At 41.6% G+C, this 18,870-nt stretch overlaps 1 protein-coding gene across 2 annotated transcripts in view; it reads right to left on the reverse strand.

The window, feature by feature from the left end:
* Positions 1-18,870, reverse strand: part of PDE11A (phosphodiesterase 11A) — a 296,962-nt gene that overhangs the window by 43,141 nt on the left and 234,951 nt on the right. For both annotated transcript variants that reach the window (XM_054722954.1, XM_054722953.1), the window contains 2 exons: positions 16,002-16,092; positions 12,269-12,369 (listed from right to left, as the gene is read on the reverse strand). In XM_054722954.1, coding sequence (XP_054578929.1) covers positions 12,269-12,369; positions 16,002-16,092 — 192 coding nt within the window. The remainder of the gene's footprint in view (positions 1-12,268; positions 12,370-16,001; positions 16,093-18,870) is intronic.

An 18,870-nucleotide genomic window follows, 5' to 3' on the forward strand; every position in this document is an offset into this window, starting at 1 on the left:
TTTAAGCAATGGGTCCAGGCACCTACTTGCTGTGCAACTTTGGGAAGTCACTCAAACCTTCTCAACTTCAATTTCCCAACCACTAACATGGGGATTAGGTTTGCTAACTCGAAGTTATTGTGAGGATTACATGAGATGACATGCAAAGCCCTTAGCACAGTGTCAGCACATTTTAAGTGCTGGACACACACACACACACACACACACAGACAGATACACATTTGAGGATATATAGATATGTAAAAGACAAGGGGAAATACTCCACAGTTGTGAAAATAAGGGGGATTTATTTCTATTTTCACAACTTTAATCTAGTTAGATGACTTCATTATTTTTATAGTGAGAAGGAAAAAAAAAAAAGAAACAACACGTCATTTTAAGCCTTTAAGAATTATTTCCTATGGTTTCAACTTCTTGGATCTTCCTAATGAGAGACTATTTAAAGGATCCTGACATACCATTTCCCAAAGTACATCCCACAAAATACCAGTCTTAGGAGGTACTCCATCTAAAGGTACTCCCAGCCAAGTGGGTTTGGCTTTCTTATCAGTAAAGAATAATATTAATAGGATTTACATTGTTAAGATTGGTGGGAAGATTAAATGAAATTATTTATGTAAAACACTTCGTAGGGTACCTGGCACACAGTAGGTGCTCATAAGAATTAACTAGTATTATGCTCAGAAGTGTTCAGTTCACTGGCCCAGTGTTTTGCAGCTGGTGAGCAGTGGAGCTGGGCTACAAACAGCCTGTTAGAATAGCAGCTGTCCCAAGCAACTAAGATTTGTTCCAGGTGTCCTGGGAGAACAGAGCAAGCCACTCAGATCAGCTTGAAAAATCATAGATCATGGAAGGCTTTCTGAAGAAGCTTGTCACCATCCCTGTCATCATTGTACCTGGGTGTCATTTCTATCCTTTGAGTTATTCTAAAAATCACCAGAATGCTAGTTCCAAGAGGACAAGGACTTGGTCCATTTTTGTTCCCTCCCAGATCCCCAGTGCCTACAACAGTGCCTGACATGCAGGAGGTTAGTAAATGTTTGTTGAATTGATCCATGAATGAAAAAGATAATCTCATAATACTATTCACATAAAAACGTAACTTTCAGTTACTTGTTTCACCTAGATTCTAATTGTTCTGGGTCTTCACAGTTGCCATTTGGAGAGATTGAAATAAGAAAACAATATAAAATCTATCCAAGAAAAGCCCTGTCAGATTCTTGAAGACTATATTTTAACTTGAACTCATTATGTGGACAACATAACGAGTTCTAGGAAATTTAAGAGCACCGTTGTCTGACCTTCCTTCCACTGAGTATTGTTATGTCTACTGAGAGCATGTTAGAGGTATGAGACATGACATTTTCGATGCAAAGTGGAGGCATAACCACCTAGGTGGCTAACTCAATACAAAAAATATATTAAAAATACAAATCTATGACATGCCAACCAAACAGAACCATAAGAATAAATTCCCCAATGATGGAAAGTCTAATAGCTAGAGTTGCTGGTGTGAAAGTCTTAAATCAACTGAACCCCAAATCAGTCCATAGACTTTCCATCACATTATAACAAAGCTAGATTTTATTGACAAAAGGGAATATCCACTATCCCTAGAGGATGGTGGAGAGAGGAGGGCAGGAAGAATGTCTTGCATAGGGCACAGAAGAATGTGGCATACTAATTTTATTCCCCCCCCCCCCCCCGACAAACTATGCAATTTCTTAAGAGGCTCTATTCATTCTGGCATCTCAAGGTTTGGCTATGACCTCATATGGGAATAGGAGACTTTCTACACACCATGGTTTTATCAAGATGAAGATGGGAAAAGTCCAGTCATTGGTGGAACCATGTACATCATACGTCTGATAATATATTTGGTCATATAAGTGACAAATAGATGCTTTAAAGTTTAAACCAAAGTGCATTTAAGTTTTTGAAAATTAACGTCTTGAAAGACGAAGATGGGGTCCATCATTTTCATAAGGCAAAAGGTTTTTTGAAGTGATGATATGCAAAGGTCACATAACAATATATGCCTCTCTCTCTCTCTCTCTCTTCTCTCTCTCTCTCTCCACAAACACACACACACACACACACACACATACACACACACACATATGTGTAAAACTGCTGGGTCATAGAATGATTTATTTTCTATATTTAACTTGAGTTTTCATTATTATAAACTATTAGCGGTATACAGGGTAGGGCAAAAGTAGGTTTACAGTTGTTTAGTATGTGAAACTGAGTTTATTCTTGTATTATTATTTATTAATTATTATGTTATTTTCTATATGAACAACTTGTAAACCTACTTTTGTCCCACCCTGTATGAAACCTTTGAGAACAATTTACTGTAATTCTGTCATTTTGCAGGTGAGGAAACTCAAGGTGAAGAAAGACGAAGCTGAATTGCTCAGGGTCCCAGGGAAGTTGTGGGAAGATCTAGGTAGATTCCAGGTCCCCAGCCTCCCAGACAGCCTTGCATGTTGAGAGGATATGGAAAGCAGTGGCTGAGCCCCTTCTTGAGATGCCATGGCACCATGGACTGCCGTACTAGTATCCAGTCCCATGGCAGGCATCACACAAGGGGATGCTCCAAAGAAGAGCTGCAGATGGCCCAGGCCAGCTTGGGTCCATGGCTCCAGGTGGTTTATTTCTGAACTCCTCCTTAGTGACAATCATTACAAAACAACAATGTGAAATTCACTGTGCTTTTAAAAAATGAATTTGCCCACAAAGCCTTTTAGCATCAACATGTGTGTGTGTGTGTATAGATTTTTACAGAGTCAACAGCATGACCATATGTGTCCACAATCCTATCTAATAAAAGAGTAATATGCAAATTAACCATCACTCTGTGACAAAGATGGTGGCACCCATAGCGGCTGGGGCGGGATGCTGGTGGCGTCGCCCTGGCAATGTGAGCCCAGCAGGCAAGCGCGGCCCACAGGCAGCACCCAGCAGGGCCTGCTTGCCCATCGCCGCAGTGTGGAGCAGGCAGGCCCTGCAGAGAGCAGAGAACCACAGGGAGTGGGCCTAAGCCGTCAGTAGGACATCCCCTGAGGGCTCCCAGATTGGAGAGGGTGCAGGTTGGGCTGAGGCCTGGCCCCCTCCCCATGCACGAATTTGTGCACCAGCCCTCTAGTATTATATATAAGATTCCCCGGATCTGGACTCCTCTGCCACAGGGACCAATATCATTGCCTTCTCAAGTACAATCCTGAGAACCTTGTTTTTCAGGGACAATGGCAAATACCTCAGCTAGTGAAAAGCAGCTTACTGGAAAATCTCATTTATAATCAGATATCTTTTTATTAGGCTTTTATCCTGCTCTTGACATACGTTCCACTCAGAAAAATATAGCAGCCTTTACAAAAGCATCATTTGAACAGAACTGCTAAAATTACCCTCAAATATAATTGTAAAGTTTGGTTTCCAGTCACCCATCACTACATTGAAAATCTTTCTGGTTTGTAATTTACCTGCAAGGCACCCTTTGTTGGTAAAGCGAGAAATCACCATTCCTGTGTATATTTTTTTTGGTAAATTTATATATTACATATTCTTTCCCTATTTATCTAACTGAATCTACCAAGAGTCTAAGAGCCCAGGAAAGTTAGGAGAGGTGGAAAATCATGATTGTGACTCTCCTGAAAGTCCAGCCCCAGGGTCATCAGGCAGGGAAGGCAGGAGTGTGTGTGGGCAGCTGGGTGGGTGCAGGGGAGGAGCTGGGTGTTGTTCTCTCAGTGTTCTCACAGCTCATTCAACAGGCAAGGGTACATCTGCAACTGATTGCTAAATGCAGATTCTGAGAGATTTGGGACTTTGGATGTAAAAGCACTGATGAAGAGTAAATTAATATGCAGATGTTAACTCCAGTAATTATGACTAAAGAAACAAAATTCATATATTTAATTTGGAAAATGAATTATGTTCCTGCTTAAGTAGTCTGATAATACAAGGACTAGCTAAGAATGAAATGACCTGTCTGATGCTGTGCTGATGTTGACAACACAAATAAAATTGGCAAAATGCAGGAAATGGAAAGACTAGAATGACTTTGAATGTTAAAAATGGCAGAAGAGTAGACAATACAAGGACCTAACCATCAGTTCTGTTAAACCATAATCACCAGGTGGAAGTGGTTTAGGGCGTTGCTAGATGGCACATGCCCCAGTGGCCCCTGCATTTACTTTGGCTGCAGCACTTGTCATGCTTTGGTGTTTCTGTTTTTCTCTCTTCCCCACTGGGTTCTGAGTCCCTAAAGGTAAGAAACATGCCTTTTCTACCTCTGCATCCCCAGCAGCTAGCACAGAACCTGGCATAAAGGAGGCATAATAAGTGTTAGTGGATCAATTTCTCACTTTTTTATACAGTTGCAATATTAGGTGGATGGGGATGTGGGCATGACTATATGTAAAACTGCTTTGAAATGCATCAAGAAGTACCAAAATATTTCTTCCATCAACCTGCCATAGGGCCTGCTGTGCTAGTAGATTAATTTATCAGACTCTGTTAGAATATAAGAATGTTTGGAAAAGAGCAATGGGTTAAGCCCTACAAGTCAAAACACCTCACTATCCATTAATCTATTCTCTTCCTTTTCAATATGGCGGCTAGTTGAGTGCAGGCAACTGTGGAGGTTGATGACACTGAACATAGTGGGCTCTTAATAAACATTTGTTGAATGAATTAATATTCCTGTCTGCATAGGAGTAGAAACATTTATTGAGTTCTTATTATATTTTAAAAAATAAATTGTTTATTTTAAACGATGGTCAAACGATGACTCCTAGCAATCCTAGATGAGTTAGTACATTTTGCTGTCATTATCAGATGCTTTTGAGAAATGCAACTTATTGCATCCCTTTAGGCTGGTTTAGAAACCATTAGGCTGAGCGTTTTCCATAATTGGTGATGAATGTTTGTAGAATACAAAGGGAAATAAAAAAATCATTTTTTTAAAGTCTGATTAATTAGAAAGCCAACCAAAAAGGCATGGGGCACCCATTTGATTTATAAAATTTGAATTATTAAGTAATTCTCAGTTTAAAGAGTGGTCTGAGGCAATGTGGCCTGGAGATTGAACATAGACAATTTGAGGACTTCGGAAAAAGTCTTACCCTCTCTAAGACTCGGTATCCTTATCTATAGGATAGGGATAACAATATTGACCTTATAGTTGATCTGATAATTCAATCTCCAAAAAAATTATATTTTGAGAACATGTTAAGTCAGGCAGTGTGTCAGATAGGTTTTGGGGTTCCCAGAGTGAGATGTCTGCGTTCGTGGAGCTCCCATTCTAGTGGTGATACGGGGAGATACCTAGAGCAGAGCTGGGCACAGAGCAGGCACCTGGCAGATGTGAGAGACACTGTGATGTGATCACACCCTGTTGGGGGGTGATGCTAAACTATAATTGCTACCTGACGGCAACACCCCCGAGGACTGTATTAGAGCTAAATAATTTTCAACTTCTGATGCCCCAGCTTACCTCCATGCAAGAAGGAGCCTCTAATTGCAGTCTCAGCCCCACCAGTCAGGCTCCTGAGCAACTGGAACCTGGAGCCTAGGCCCTGCCCCCCAATCTGCTGGTTAGTCTGCAGTTAGTTGAATTGCTATGGCTTGCTGCCCAGTGTGCTTGGAACTGGCCTTGGACATGGGCATACTCAACTTACTGCTGCCTTCAATGTCTGAGTGTTCCCAGGATTAGCCTCAGTTTCCCCTTTAGTGCTCTTAAACTAACAATCCTATAAGTGCAGAGAGAATGGCAGAGTAGTTCAAACATTTTGGAGCCCAACTACTTGGCATCACTCTCAGCTTTATTATGTAATATTGTGAGCAATTTATTGAGTCTCTCCAAACCTCAGTTTCCTCAGGTGTATTTGAGCTCAAACATAGTACCTATTCTTATGGGACTGCTCTAAATATTAAATGGGATAATGTGTATATAAAGCCGCCAAGTAAGCATTCAGGAAGTATTGTTTTTATTAGTGTGAAAGCTGTGCAAGTTGCATAGGTCATCTTCGTTGACTTCCATGCAAATAGTACAGGGCATTGTGATTTCCCGTTGACATTTTAACTCATGTAATTTTGGATCTCTCTCTTTGCAGACCTCAGGTGTCATCTATAATTATATAAATTTTATTTAGCTTCTGGCTCAATGGGTCTTTTCTTTATAAGGTATTTTAAATTATCAAAGTTATCAAATTTAAATTATTTAAATATTAATTATTTATATTATTTAAATCTTATTTAAATTACCAAGTTATTTTTCAAATAGGTGATCTCCTTTGACCATCACAAGGACCCTAGGGGATTGGTGTGGGTGAGGTGCCTATCCCCATTCTGCTGATGAGTAAACTGAGGCAAAGGGAGATTGAGTGACCCTCAAAGTCACATGGCTGCATACTGATAAGGTATATCTAATTCTTGCTTGGGATGCTGGAATTACTATTTAAATATCAAAGCCTTGTTCACTGCAAGGACTTGGAAATAGACACAGAAATCAATTTTAGAAAACCATTCAGCAGAAACTGGAGAAAGTTTTAGTGAGTTGGAAAATCAGGCTGAAGAATTAACCCCCAGATTTAGGTGGTGAGACTTAGAAATTCACACTGAGGTGTTTTTTTTTTTTTTTTTTTTTTAAACTAGTGAATTCTGCTTTTATCTGTCACTTATAGGAGAGAATCTTGAGGACACCTAAAACCATTAGAAATTAAAGTTACAGGGTTTTGTGGTTATTTTTAAAGAGGCCCCACGTTTCCAGGAACCTTACGTTTTTCCCTGTGGGCGCATCACAGGAGATCCTGCGCCAGGAATGAGTCCTACACCCCTCTCCAAAGGCCTGGCCCTTCCTCTAGCCAGCTTTCCCCTTCCTAGGGGAGGAAAGCAGTGTGTTTCCTCTGTGGTTGACCTCTACTGTGTCCTGACTTTTGATTTGAGTAGCCAGGGCAGAAGAGCCAGTGCTGATCCAGACTTCCTCTGGGGCTGCCTCGCATCCTCCTGACCCACCTTTCTCAGCCTTTGTAGCCTCAACCAGCCAGTGCCCAGCTCCCGGCTCACCGGCCCTGCCTCGCATGCTTTCTGTGCTGTCGCTGCTCTGACTCCCCCTGTGGGACTGGATGCTGTAGGCATCCCCAGCCCTCAGGCACGGATGTCCGGAACTGGTGTGGGAATTAACGACCATGGAATAACCTTGGCTGATGGAACGTGGAGGCTGGTGGATAATTTTGAGGTGCAGCATAGGGTCAGGCCTGGTTGAGCACAGTGGTGACCAACAAGGGTCTGTGTTCTTACAGTAGCTTTCCTACGTGCCGTTTTACTGTCCCAGTCCCCTACTCCTATTTCTGATGTCACCTCTAAAACGAATCTGCCCGCCTGCAAGCCCTTGTCTGTGCTTTGGAAGAGGGCACGGGGAACTCAGGCTGCCTCTCAGAGTAAACCAATTAATGTACAGCTGGGAAGGTCAATATTGCCGTGGAATTTAGCCCCAATTCAAATGACAAGTCTTTCTTGATTTTTTAATTAGAGGATGAATATAGCGATTGTGGAAAAAACCCTAAAAGAGGAGGCTTTTTCCTGTCTCTGACACTTGCAAGATTTTGTGTAATTTTTAGCAAAGTGTGGGTTCCAATTTAGCCACTAATTATATATGACCCAAACTATACTCTTTAACATTTTCGAACTCAGTACGTGATGTACAAGAAAAAGATGACTTAGATTACATCATCTCTAACATCCCTTCCAGCCCCACACTATATAATCGTGAAATAAAAGCAGCCGGGTGGCTGTTTGTAGTAGTTGCTTCCCCCTCATTAACCCTAGGGATTGTTTTGGCTAAAAAATATGGCAACACCTTAATGCAACTTTAGACAGGCAAGTGAATCAGCCTCCTGAAGGTCCAGATTAGGGAATGAACAGCTATTCAGAACCTCGGAAAACAATAATGGTGACAAAAAGAGAGCTAGCAGCTTCCTTGGGAGTCAGCAGACATTAGCAGTGGCTGCAGCATTAAGATAAGAGCAGAGTAATGAGAAAACGAGTTGCAGCCACTTCCTTGACTGCATTCCAGCGGTCACTTGGTGATTCGTCACATGGCTAACAGGGCTTGATAAATGGACTCCAACTGTTGAGGTTTTTTTCTCCCTTAGAAATTACTTGGAAACTTGGCTTGGGAAAATGCTCCTACTTTGAGGAAAATAACATAAAATCTTACAAGTGTCAAAGACAGGAAAGAAAAATATTAAAGGGATACAAGCTTCGATAAATTCCAAATCAAAATGCATCCATTCAGAAAAAGAGGGAAGATCATGATAGTTAAGTCACACATGAAAGCCACTAAACATGCAAAATAAATAGGCTATAAAGCAAATGAGGCTATAGATGTAGCCATTTATAAAATATACAAGACATTTACAAGACATAAGACAGATAACATAGGTATTATCTCCATTTTACACATGGAAAAAAAAAGGCTCAGAGAGGTATATCATTCATCCGATGACACACAGCTAGGTAGTGGTAGAGCTGGGATTAAAATGTATATTTATTAAAGTAATACATGCACATAGTTAACAAATCAAACATTCCTAAAAAGCATTACAGTTGAACCCTGAATAATGCTAGGGTTAGAGGTGCCAACCCTACACTGTTGAAAATTTGCATATAAGTTTTAACTTTCCAAATACTTCCATCACTCCTTGGAGAATTGGTTCCAGACCCCTCAGATACCAAAATCTGCAGAGGCTCAAGTTTCTTATATAAAATGGTGTTGAACAATGTATATAGTCAGTCCTCTGCATCTGCAGAGTCCCAACAGAGGACTGAAAATACTATTTTAGAACCATGGCTGGTTGAATATGGGGATGTGAAACCCACATATGCAAAGGGCTGACTGTATTTATTGAAAAAAATCTGTATAAGTGGACCTGCACAGTTCAAACCGTTCACGGGTAAACCGTATAATAAAATAAAGCAGGATTTTCAATAGTTTTGCTTTATTATTCTTTGATTGTATTTCCCAATGCTATCATTTGATTTTTTCCTTTGGCCATTATGTTTTTAATTTCCAAGAGCTCTGTCTTCTTCTATGGTTGTTCCTATTATTTTTTTTAAAGCATCCTATTCTTGTTTCATGGATGTAATATCTTGGCTCTCTAAGGATATTAACGATAGTTTTTTGTTTTCTTCCTCTCCTTGTTTTCTCTGATTCTATTTTATTGTTGGTTGTTTTAGCCTCTGTGTTTCATATCAATGTTGTGTGATCCTTGTTATCCTTTTGTGTGTAATAGCAAGACATTAAAAAATTGAGCTGGAGTTGCGTGTGTCCCATGCATACATTGCATGGGACATACTTATACTAAAAATTGTTCATTTGTTTATCCAAAATGCAAATTTATCTGGACTTCTTGAATTTCCATTTGTTAAATCTGACAACCCTGAGTGTGCAGCTTATAGATTTCTAGGTTCTGGTGACTGGACTAGGGGTATGGGCTTTGAATGCAGAGACTCCTTCCATTCTGCGTCATCCCCTCTTCTGAGGTTTGCATCTCATTTCCCCACTCCAGAGCTCTTTCTTACATTTCTCCAGAGAATAATCCTTTGGCCTTCTGCAAGTGTAGGGGAAAGGAAGTTATCAACTATGCTGGTGGAAGACTTCGTGGGCGCTGGGTGTTCTGTAAACTGACCTTCTAGTAATCACCTTGTCTTAAGCTCTAAGTGTCAAATCCACTTTTCATGGTGCCTTTGTCTCTAAGCCCCCAGTGAGGTTCTGCAGAGCCAATGGGCTTGCTTCTCAGAGCTGTCTTCCTCCGTGGGTCCTACTTTTCACTTCTACTCTGCTCAATCAGTTACCATTCATCAGCTGGCCTTCTGTTTCCACAAATGTGTTGACATCTATCAGTTATTGTATGCCCCCCTGTCTTTTTCCCTTGCAGATTTGTCCCCCTTTTTCCTTTTAAGTTCATTTGCCAATTCAGTAAAATTTCAGGAGGGAGAAGACATAGACACTTGGGCTCAATACACCAGGTTTAATTAGAATGCCAGAATGAAATTTAAATCCAGACCAGTAAGTCTAAAGCCTTTACTCTTTCCACTATTTCCATGTAATAACACTTTCAGCAGGAGCCAACAATAAAAATGTGTGGCATACACTGTCAGTTGTCTACTCTAGTACCTCTCCTCCCTTTCTTTCTTAGTTATAGAAGTCCTAGTTTTTAGTAGAACAGTGATTACAGTCATGTGCTGCTAAACTGAGAAATGTGTCACTAGGCAATTTCATCGTCTTGTGAACATCACAGAGTGCACTTACACAAACCTAGGCGGCATAGCCCACTACATACCTAGACTATATGGTATACCAGTTGTATATGCCATCTGATGTTGACCAAAATGTTGTTGTGCAGCACAGGACTGTAACAGAATTAAGGCTTCCTTTCCAACCTTCCTTCAACCTTGGTATGGCCAAATGACTAAATTCTGACCAATGAAATGTAAGTGCAAGTGTTCTGGGGAGTTTCCAGGAAACTCTCTTAAAAGATAACTTGCATCACCTTTTGGCCTTTTTTTTCTTCACTCCTTCCTTTTTTCTGCTTGCTGGGAGGTGGGTGGACATTGAGTAGCTATCTTGAACTAAGGCAGAAATTATGTGTTGAAAGTGGCAGCACAGAAAGACAAAAGTAGCCTGGGTCCCTGGTGACTTAATGTAGTTACTCTACCAACTACAGATTGTTTATCTCCAGTCTTCTTCTGCGTGACAGAGAAGAAAGCCACTGTTATTTTGTGTTATTTTTTTGGGCCCTTATAAATGAATCTAATACTAACCGATATAATGCCAAAGTGCAGTAAGAATACAGAAGGAGTGACATAAGATTCCTGGAAAAGGTGGTAGAAGAGATGAACCTTAAAGGGTATTTCAGCCAGATGGGGAACTAGAGGGATAAGATTCCATGTAGGAACAGTAATATGATTGGGGCACAAGGGGCACTGCATAGGTGTTTTAAAGGGTAACATGTAGATCGGTACTGCTGGTCAAGGAAGACAAATCATGTAGGAGAGAAGTGGAATAAAAGAATGAAAAAAAAAAGGTTGGGGGCAGACTATGGAAGGGCTTGAAATTCAAACCAAGTTTAAAGGTTACTTTGAAAGCAATGAATCCCCTAAAAGAGGTACATGTCGAGGGTTAGACTGAAGAATTTCAGTCTTCTATAATATAAAGGTATTATAGAGATGCAACCAGGGGAGTGAATATAAATAGAGAAAGAAGAACATGGGTTCAAGAACTCATCCAAAGGAGTAAGGAGAAAAGAAACTTAGGAAGGATCCAGAAAAAGGGAGAGAAAGGAAGCTGGATGTTGGGGGAAGAAAAGAGAGTAGAAATTGTCAATGAGAAGTCAGCAAATCTTCAGATTTCTCTAAGAAGTTAGAATATATTAGAAATGAGTAAAGGACATTGAATTTGGGGACAAGGAAGTCTCTGGTGACTTCTGAAAGTCTAATTTTGATAGAATGTAGAGGTGAACACTACTCTTTAAGGTAAAACGGGTGTTAGGAAAACAAAGGTACAAATGTGCTCCATTTATTTTACAAGGTAGGCATGAAAAGAAATGTAAATTGAAAAGCAATTAAGATCTCCATGGGGTAAGTGAAATAATTTTTGAAGGAAGGAAATTTGTTTGGTCTTTAAGAAAAAACTGTGTATATCAGCAAAGGAAGATATTTCCAGGCTTCCGAAAGAGGTGGTGGTACCTGTTAGAGCAGGTCTTAGAGGAAATGAGAGGGATGGAATTTCCAGCTCAGGTGGAGGTCTAAAACTGGAAAAAAAAAAAGGGGGGGGTGGTGGCAGCTTTTCTAAGAAAGATTTAGAGGAGAGGCAAGGAATGAAGGCTTGGAATACCTTCCAGCAACAAACCTTTTTCATTAGCACCAGCAATGCCATTTTACATCTGAAGAGAAATAATAGTCTAAAATAGAAGTCTTTAAAATAAAAATGGCCATCACTTAGTTTCAGAGTCAAGAGTTCCACACAAGGATCATAAAAAGTAAAGAAAGCTCTAAATCTTGTGGTGGTAGCCCTGATTTTCTTATCTTACACACATCACCTTAATAAAGTTTATTTAGATGAGGGAAAAACAAAGCAAAAAGTTTAGCTCATTTACACATTGCTAGAACAACAGGCAACCTCCAAATTGCACCTGGAAATTAATTACAGGATGAAACTTTAGATATCCATTTGTCAAATAGACCAAATGCCGATACCTACTCAAAGTACAGCGTGAGGTCTGTTGCCAAGATTGACTGCTTCAAAAGCTGCATGAGGTCACTATAATCCTTGGAGGACAGATTAGCAAAGATGTTGTGACCCTGTAATGAGAAAGTAAAATGTCACAAAAAAATCCCCATTAAATATGAGTTTTTGATTGCATGTTTTTCCTATATATATTAAATATATATTGCATATTTTTTCTATATGTATTAAATATATATAGGAAAAACATGACAAACCATCTTTTAAAAAGCTTAATGAAATTTTGCACAAATACAAACATAGTCCCTGGCAAATATAGCAAAGTCAGAAAGTGCAGTCATTTTTGAGAAGGACTACCAAGGGACACTTTGTTATGTCTAGTCTTAAAGAGCAAACTGAAAAATGTTGACCTTGTCTTACTATTGGGTGTATTTGTGCTAACAACTCTATTTGACTACCCATTTCCTGTGGAATTACTGAATGTAGAAGTTAACAAAACATTTGGGAATCTTTATGACCCTAAAATAAATACTAATTTCACTAATTAAAACTCAAGTTGGCATTTTGGAAGTACTTGCTATGTCAACAAATGCCTTTAAGGAGGAGAAAAAACATTAGGCCAGAGGTTCTTAACTGGGGGTGATTTGAGCAATGGGGATGTCTGGCAATGTTCAGAGATATTTTTGATTGTCACACTGGTGATGGGTGCTACTGGCATAGAGTGGGGCGAGGCCAGGGATGCTGCGAAAGGTCCTACAAGGCACAATTTGGCCTGAATAGCAACAATGAATGGGGCCCAACATGCCAGAGCAGCTGAAGTTGAGAAACCCTGTGTTAAACGGTGAAGATCATCTTGATGAAGCATGTGGCAGATTAAATTCAGTACATACTTCCTGAGTAGTTAGAATGTATATGATATTGTTCTCAGCAGAGTTCTTGATAGTGTAAAGATGACTTTCACCTAGGAAAATGTGAAAACACACCTGTATCTCCATACCTTTGAAAAGAACACTTCATCAAAACGTGTTTTAGCTACCCTGGCAGCTGTACAATGGTTTTAGTGAAGTGGAAAATCCTTTTGTAAAGTGACAGACAATCCACTTAATTTGCTCTGAAAGTCAGGACTTCTCATTTATCAGGTTTTCTTAGCATGCAGTACGAACTCATAAACACAGGGCCCGGGAACTGGACCAGTCGGATACCTAGCGTGGAGAACCAGAAGATGGTGCAGGAGGGGGTGAAATGACTGCCGAAGAATAAACTGTTTCCCAATGAGAAGTAAATTAATTATTTCTGGGAACCAGAATATCAATTAGTAAATTACCGCCTACCAGGCACCAGATGAAAATCTGCTTCCCCGAGTTAATTTATCTCCTTGGGTGAACCCACCACTTGGTAAAGACTACAGTATATTGGTTCCACATGGGACCAGGTCCAATATTATTAATAATTTTCAAATGAACTCTTCCAGACCCTTAATTCAGCCATTAGGAAGAAGACAAATAACTAAAGGAATGCCATACCGTAATTCTGCCCCGGTTTCTCTGCCCGAGCCTTGCCCTGTGGATCAATCACAGGCTGGTATACTGGGGCCTGAGAAACGGTGGTTGGAAGCTACTGACAAGTAGTTCCTGGGATTCAGCCACACGTCTAGCATCTCCCAGTGAAAGAAGTACAGACACTCCTCATTTTATTGTGCTTTGCTTCATTGTGCTTTACAGATGCTGCATTTTTTTAATAAACTGAGGGCAAGATCCTCCACCAGCAAAACTATTATGACTCTCTTTATTGCGACAGTCTGGGAGTAAACCCATGATATCTCCGAGGTCTGCCTGCATAGCTGTTAGGAGCAAGTCACAATAAAACTAATGTGAAGTCCAGGAGAAAGCTGGTCTGAATTCGAAGATCTTGATTATTTTGTGAGAGTGCATTTTACCACTTTTAAAGGACGTATAGTAACTAAGCCAGTTGTTTACAGCTAACTGAGTGACCAAGCTAGCCAGATCAGCTTTAATACTGATAAAAAAAACATTACTTTGCAATCAGTGTATTGTTTATATGCAGATTGGCGTCTTCCAGTGCCTCAAGAGTTTGGTCCTGGAAATAAATTTGTGTCCTTGAAATACTGCTTCCATTTTGTTTAGGCGCAGGGGTGGGGAAAGCTGGGCCTGGGGGTCATATAAGGCCTGCAAAATCATTTGGTCTGGCCCTGTCCAGGCATTAGGGGTGAGTTAATTAAATGTTTGACCAAATATAGCAGGCTAATTTTTAAGTTGATAATTTTGTACAGTCCGAAAATGAAGCTATAAAAATCCAAATGGCCCTTGGCAGAAAAAAGGTTCCCTACCCCTGGTTTAGGAAGAAGGATGGTGTTGATGGAAAGAGAAGCAAGTGGAGGAAGAAAAGTCTGGGGTACTTTTGCCTGCCCACCTAGCTGATCTGTCCTTTGCATTTAGGAAGTGGGTGATGATGACATCTGCAGTTCTGTCCTTCTGAGGTCAGGACTGGAGGGGCTGGGGGAGCCCGGGGCAGGGCCTGCATGTACCAGTTATGCTCACTGCATAATAATGTTATTATTCCGGTCCTTCATAGAGAAGTCTTGAGTGAAGGGTAGCCAAGATATTTTATTTGTCTGAAGACAAATTCTGTATTAGTGGGATTTGTTTCCACAAACAAACAAACAAATGATCTTTCAAGAAAACTTAGATATCCTGTGTATATTCCCTGTTATGACAAAGCTTGGAGTGCCTGGGATTTGAGGTATAACCCATCCTATTACTAGTGCAGAAAAGACGGCCTGAACCCAAGTTCCTCCTGTCCCTGCCTTCCTTTGCCACAGCACTCGGCTAAAACATGGCTTTCATAGGGCAATTCCTGAGCCACACATGCCTGATGCTGGTTTCTGTCAGAGTTACCGAGAGCCTAACTGTGTTGCTTCCTTCCCAGCTGAAGACAGGTCTTCCCCAGCGGTTGGCCTGCCCCCAGCCACACTGCCCACTCTCTTTATGGGATCGAATGAGACCTTCATGATGTTACAAAAGACATGCTTTCCCAAGGTAGGCTGGAGGAAACCTCCATATTTAATGATGCTATTCCAGCCACACACACACAAACAATCTGTACGCCTGCAGAAAACTGAATAGATCTTTTCCTGACGATTTCAAGTTCATGCCGCCTCAGCCAGTCAGGAGTGGTTTTCCTTTTCTCCGTGGGAGCTAAAAGGAGAAAAGCACTTCCAAGTCCTGCCATCCTGTGTCTCAAATGTAACTGCGATTCTCACTTTCAGACTGATCCTACCAGCAACTTTAAGTGTTTATTTTATGTAGATACCTCAGTTGTGCTAATAGAGTATAACTTTATCATCCTGTTTCCACCTTCTTTTAATGGGGCTGTGAGTTTCTCACAATGGGAAGGTTGGGCCACTCACTACTTGAATCAAGTCCCTGTGTGTGGGCTTCTGTAGCCCTAAGGAAGGTAAGCAAGTTGGAGGCCATCTCCTCTGCTAAGTGAATGGGAAAAGCTTCCAAACCAAGAATGAATCCCAAATGAATCAGCTCAGGAAGAATTTGAACCTGTTCCTTGGTCAGGCATCTAACTGAATAAAAAAAGCCACACAAAAGGGTCTAATAGTTTGACTTAAAAATCTGTTCCATTTCTCTGCGTCTACCTGTGGCATTACAGAGAGAGGTCGGAGGCATGGTTCCATTGATTTTCCATCAAGGGGAGAAACAGAACGTTGGGGCCGTACCTCACTCTGAAGGATCATCACTGCGTGGTTAAAATGGTGGTGCTCTAAGGTGGCGGAGGTTCCATAGAGTTGGGCCAGGGCAGAGCCGCTCCTGAAAGAGGACAGAAGGGTCAGTGACCTGTCAACAGTTCCCCACACCAGCTCTTTGGATCAAACTGTTTTCCTGCTTTGACACAAAGGACCATGAGCAGATACCTTCACAGGTAACTGCTTGTTAGTTCACTAATCTATTAAGTAAACCTTTCAGGAATCTTCTCTGCGTTAGCCTAAATGCCGTGGATGATACAAAACGTGAATAAGACAGAGTCTATGACTCTAAGATATTTACAGACTAGTAAGGCAGATGAGAAGTGGTCATAAGGGAAATAAGGCATGTAGCACATAACACAAATACCACAGAGGTATTCTAGGTTCAAGCAAAGTGCTTTGGGTGCTCTGAGAACAAGAGGCATAATTTCTGGCTCTGGGGATGAGAGTCGACTTCATGAACTAAATCTTAACACAGCTTCTGAGTGTCAGAACAACCGTCTATACCAAATGTATTTGACTCTCCATGGGAAAAGACCTTGTGAATATTTTGCCTTTATTTAATCTACTTTATGTGTACAGTTGATAAGCTTATATTGTGGTTTTCCAGCCCATAGTTATGCTATGGTATCTCAGTGTAGAAGTATGGAAAGTTCCCTGGATTTAGAGTCAGGGCCATTACTTGGTCATGTGAAGATGCAGTTTCTTTGTCTTTAGCAATATGGTAATACTATCTACCTCACCTGTTATTTATGAGAATACAATTAAATACTTTAAAGTACCTACAGTACCTGGCATGTAGTAGATCATAGTCTATATTAATTATTAGTTAATAATTAAAACACAAAGATATTTCCATTGTAAATATATAAAATGTTAATTGATACTTGGAAGAATTTTTTTTAATTACCTTTAAATTTCACTTATATAGAACAACCCGTTCCTTAATAGTTTCAATTTGGCAAAGTGTTCATTTAAATGCTCAAGTGTTTTCATTTCCAATTCTTTTGGAGTAGGATTTAGAACATCTTAAGAGTCAAGAGAGCTCCAGAGAATCCTAGGGTTTAAAGCAAAGTCATGGGATTTGGTTGAGGACTCATCCAGGTTCTTGTGTTTACTGCAAGGAGATCAGACATTGAAAGGGAAATTTGGCCTTAACTTGAAAACACTGGAGATTGATGGCTCACCATCTTCTCTGCTAGTGAAAGGAGCAAAGAGTGCATCCAAGTGCAACATGAAAGATTTTGGTCATAAGCTGCTCTCCACCTCCAGTGTGAAGCAGTCCAAGATCATGATCAGTTCAGGAGCCCTTGGAAAGACTCAGTGTTGACCACATGTTGGAAAAAAGCAGCAGTTAAATACTGTAGGGATTATTATGAATAGGATTTCTCAAGAGGATACTAGATTTTAAAGAGGGTACTAGGTTTGGGTTGCTTCTTTAAATCTTACCTTAATCTATATCCTATATAATAAAAGCCTAATATGTAAATCGACCGAATGGCAGAATGATTGGTCAGCAGGGGCCGGCGAGCGGGCGGCGCCAGGCCAGCCAAGGCGGGTGCCAGTGGGCAGAGGGAGGGGATGGCGATGGGGGGGTAGTGGCCGCAGCAACTGGTGGTGCAGAGGGGCCTTGGGGAGCAGGGCCAGCCACTTGCAGGCCGGCGCTGTCCCCAGATCAGCCTGCTTGCTGCTTCCCGTAGAGGGAGGCCATCAATTGGACATCCCTCAAGGGTTCCTGGACTGTGAGAGGGCACAGGCTGGGCTGAGGGACCCCCCCACCCGAGTGCACAAATTTTCATGCACTGAGCCTCTAGTTATGTAATAAGTGAACGTGTTAAGCTAATCTTAATAATCAGTGATCAATATTGTCAGATATTATTTTTTAACACAGATTTCATTTTTTTTTTTTTAAATTTCTTTATTGATTAAGGTGTCACATATTTGTCCTCATCCCCCCATTCCCATCCCACCCCTCTCCCCACGCATGCCCCAATCCCCTGTTGAACTTAACCGTTGGATAGGCTTATATGCATGCATACAGGTCCTTTGGTTGAACTCTCCCCCTCCCCCCACCCTCCCCCTACCCTCCCCTATCCTCCCTCTGAGGCCCGATAGTCCGATCGATGCCTCCTTGCTTCTGGTTCTGTTCTTGTTCCTCAGTCTATGTTGTTCATCATTTCCCCTAGATGAGCGAGATCATATGTCACTAGATATATACTAATAAGAACTGAATGTGAGACGAGCAATAATAGTTATGCTGACAGGCAAATGAATCAATCTGTAGCGAGCTTCCCCCTGGACCAACAGTTCTTTTGAGACCCAATTTCAATGTCCAGTAGTTCCTTGTGTGTACATGTCAGCACTGACCCCTCAGCTCTGGATGGTGGACAAATGGTGGTAATGGAGGTCCGACTCCCTCTGGTTTGGTCTCGGCCGAACCCAGGGGCACGGCGTCACCCGGACTAAGGGGCACGTGGCCTCACCCATACCCAAGGGGCACGTGGTCTCACCCGGGCCTGGGACCCAGCCTCACCCGGATGGATCCAGGGGCGCACGGCCTCACCCGGACCCAGGATCTGGCTTCACCCGTACCCAGGGACGCTTGGCCTCTCCCAGACCCAGGGGCACGTGGCCTCACCCGGGCCTAGGTGCACGAGGCCTCATCCGGCTCCAGGGACACATGGTCGCACCCGGACCCAGGGACGCTTGGCCTCTCCCAGACCCAGGGCCACTTGGGCTCACCCGGGCCTAGGTGCACGCGGCCTCACCCGGATCCAGGGACACATGGTCTCACCCGGACCCAGGGATGCTTGGCCTCTCCCAGACCCAGGGCCACTTGGGC

This window comes from Eptesicus fuscus, chromosome 11 (assembly GCF_027574615.1).
Source record: "Eptesicus fuscus isolate TK198812 chromosome 11, DD_ASM_mEF_20220401, whole genome shotgun sequence".
Taxonomy (NCBI): domain Eukaryota; kingdom Metazoa; phylum Chordata; class Mammalia; order Chiroptera; family Vespertilionidae; genus Eptesicus; species Eptesicus fuscus.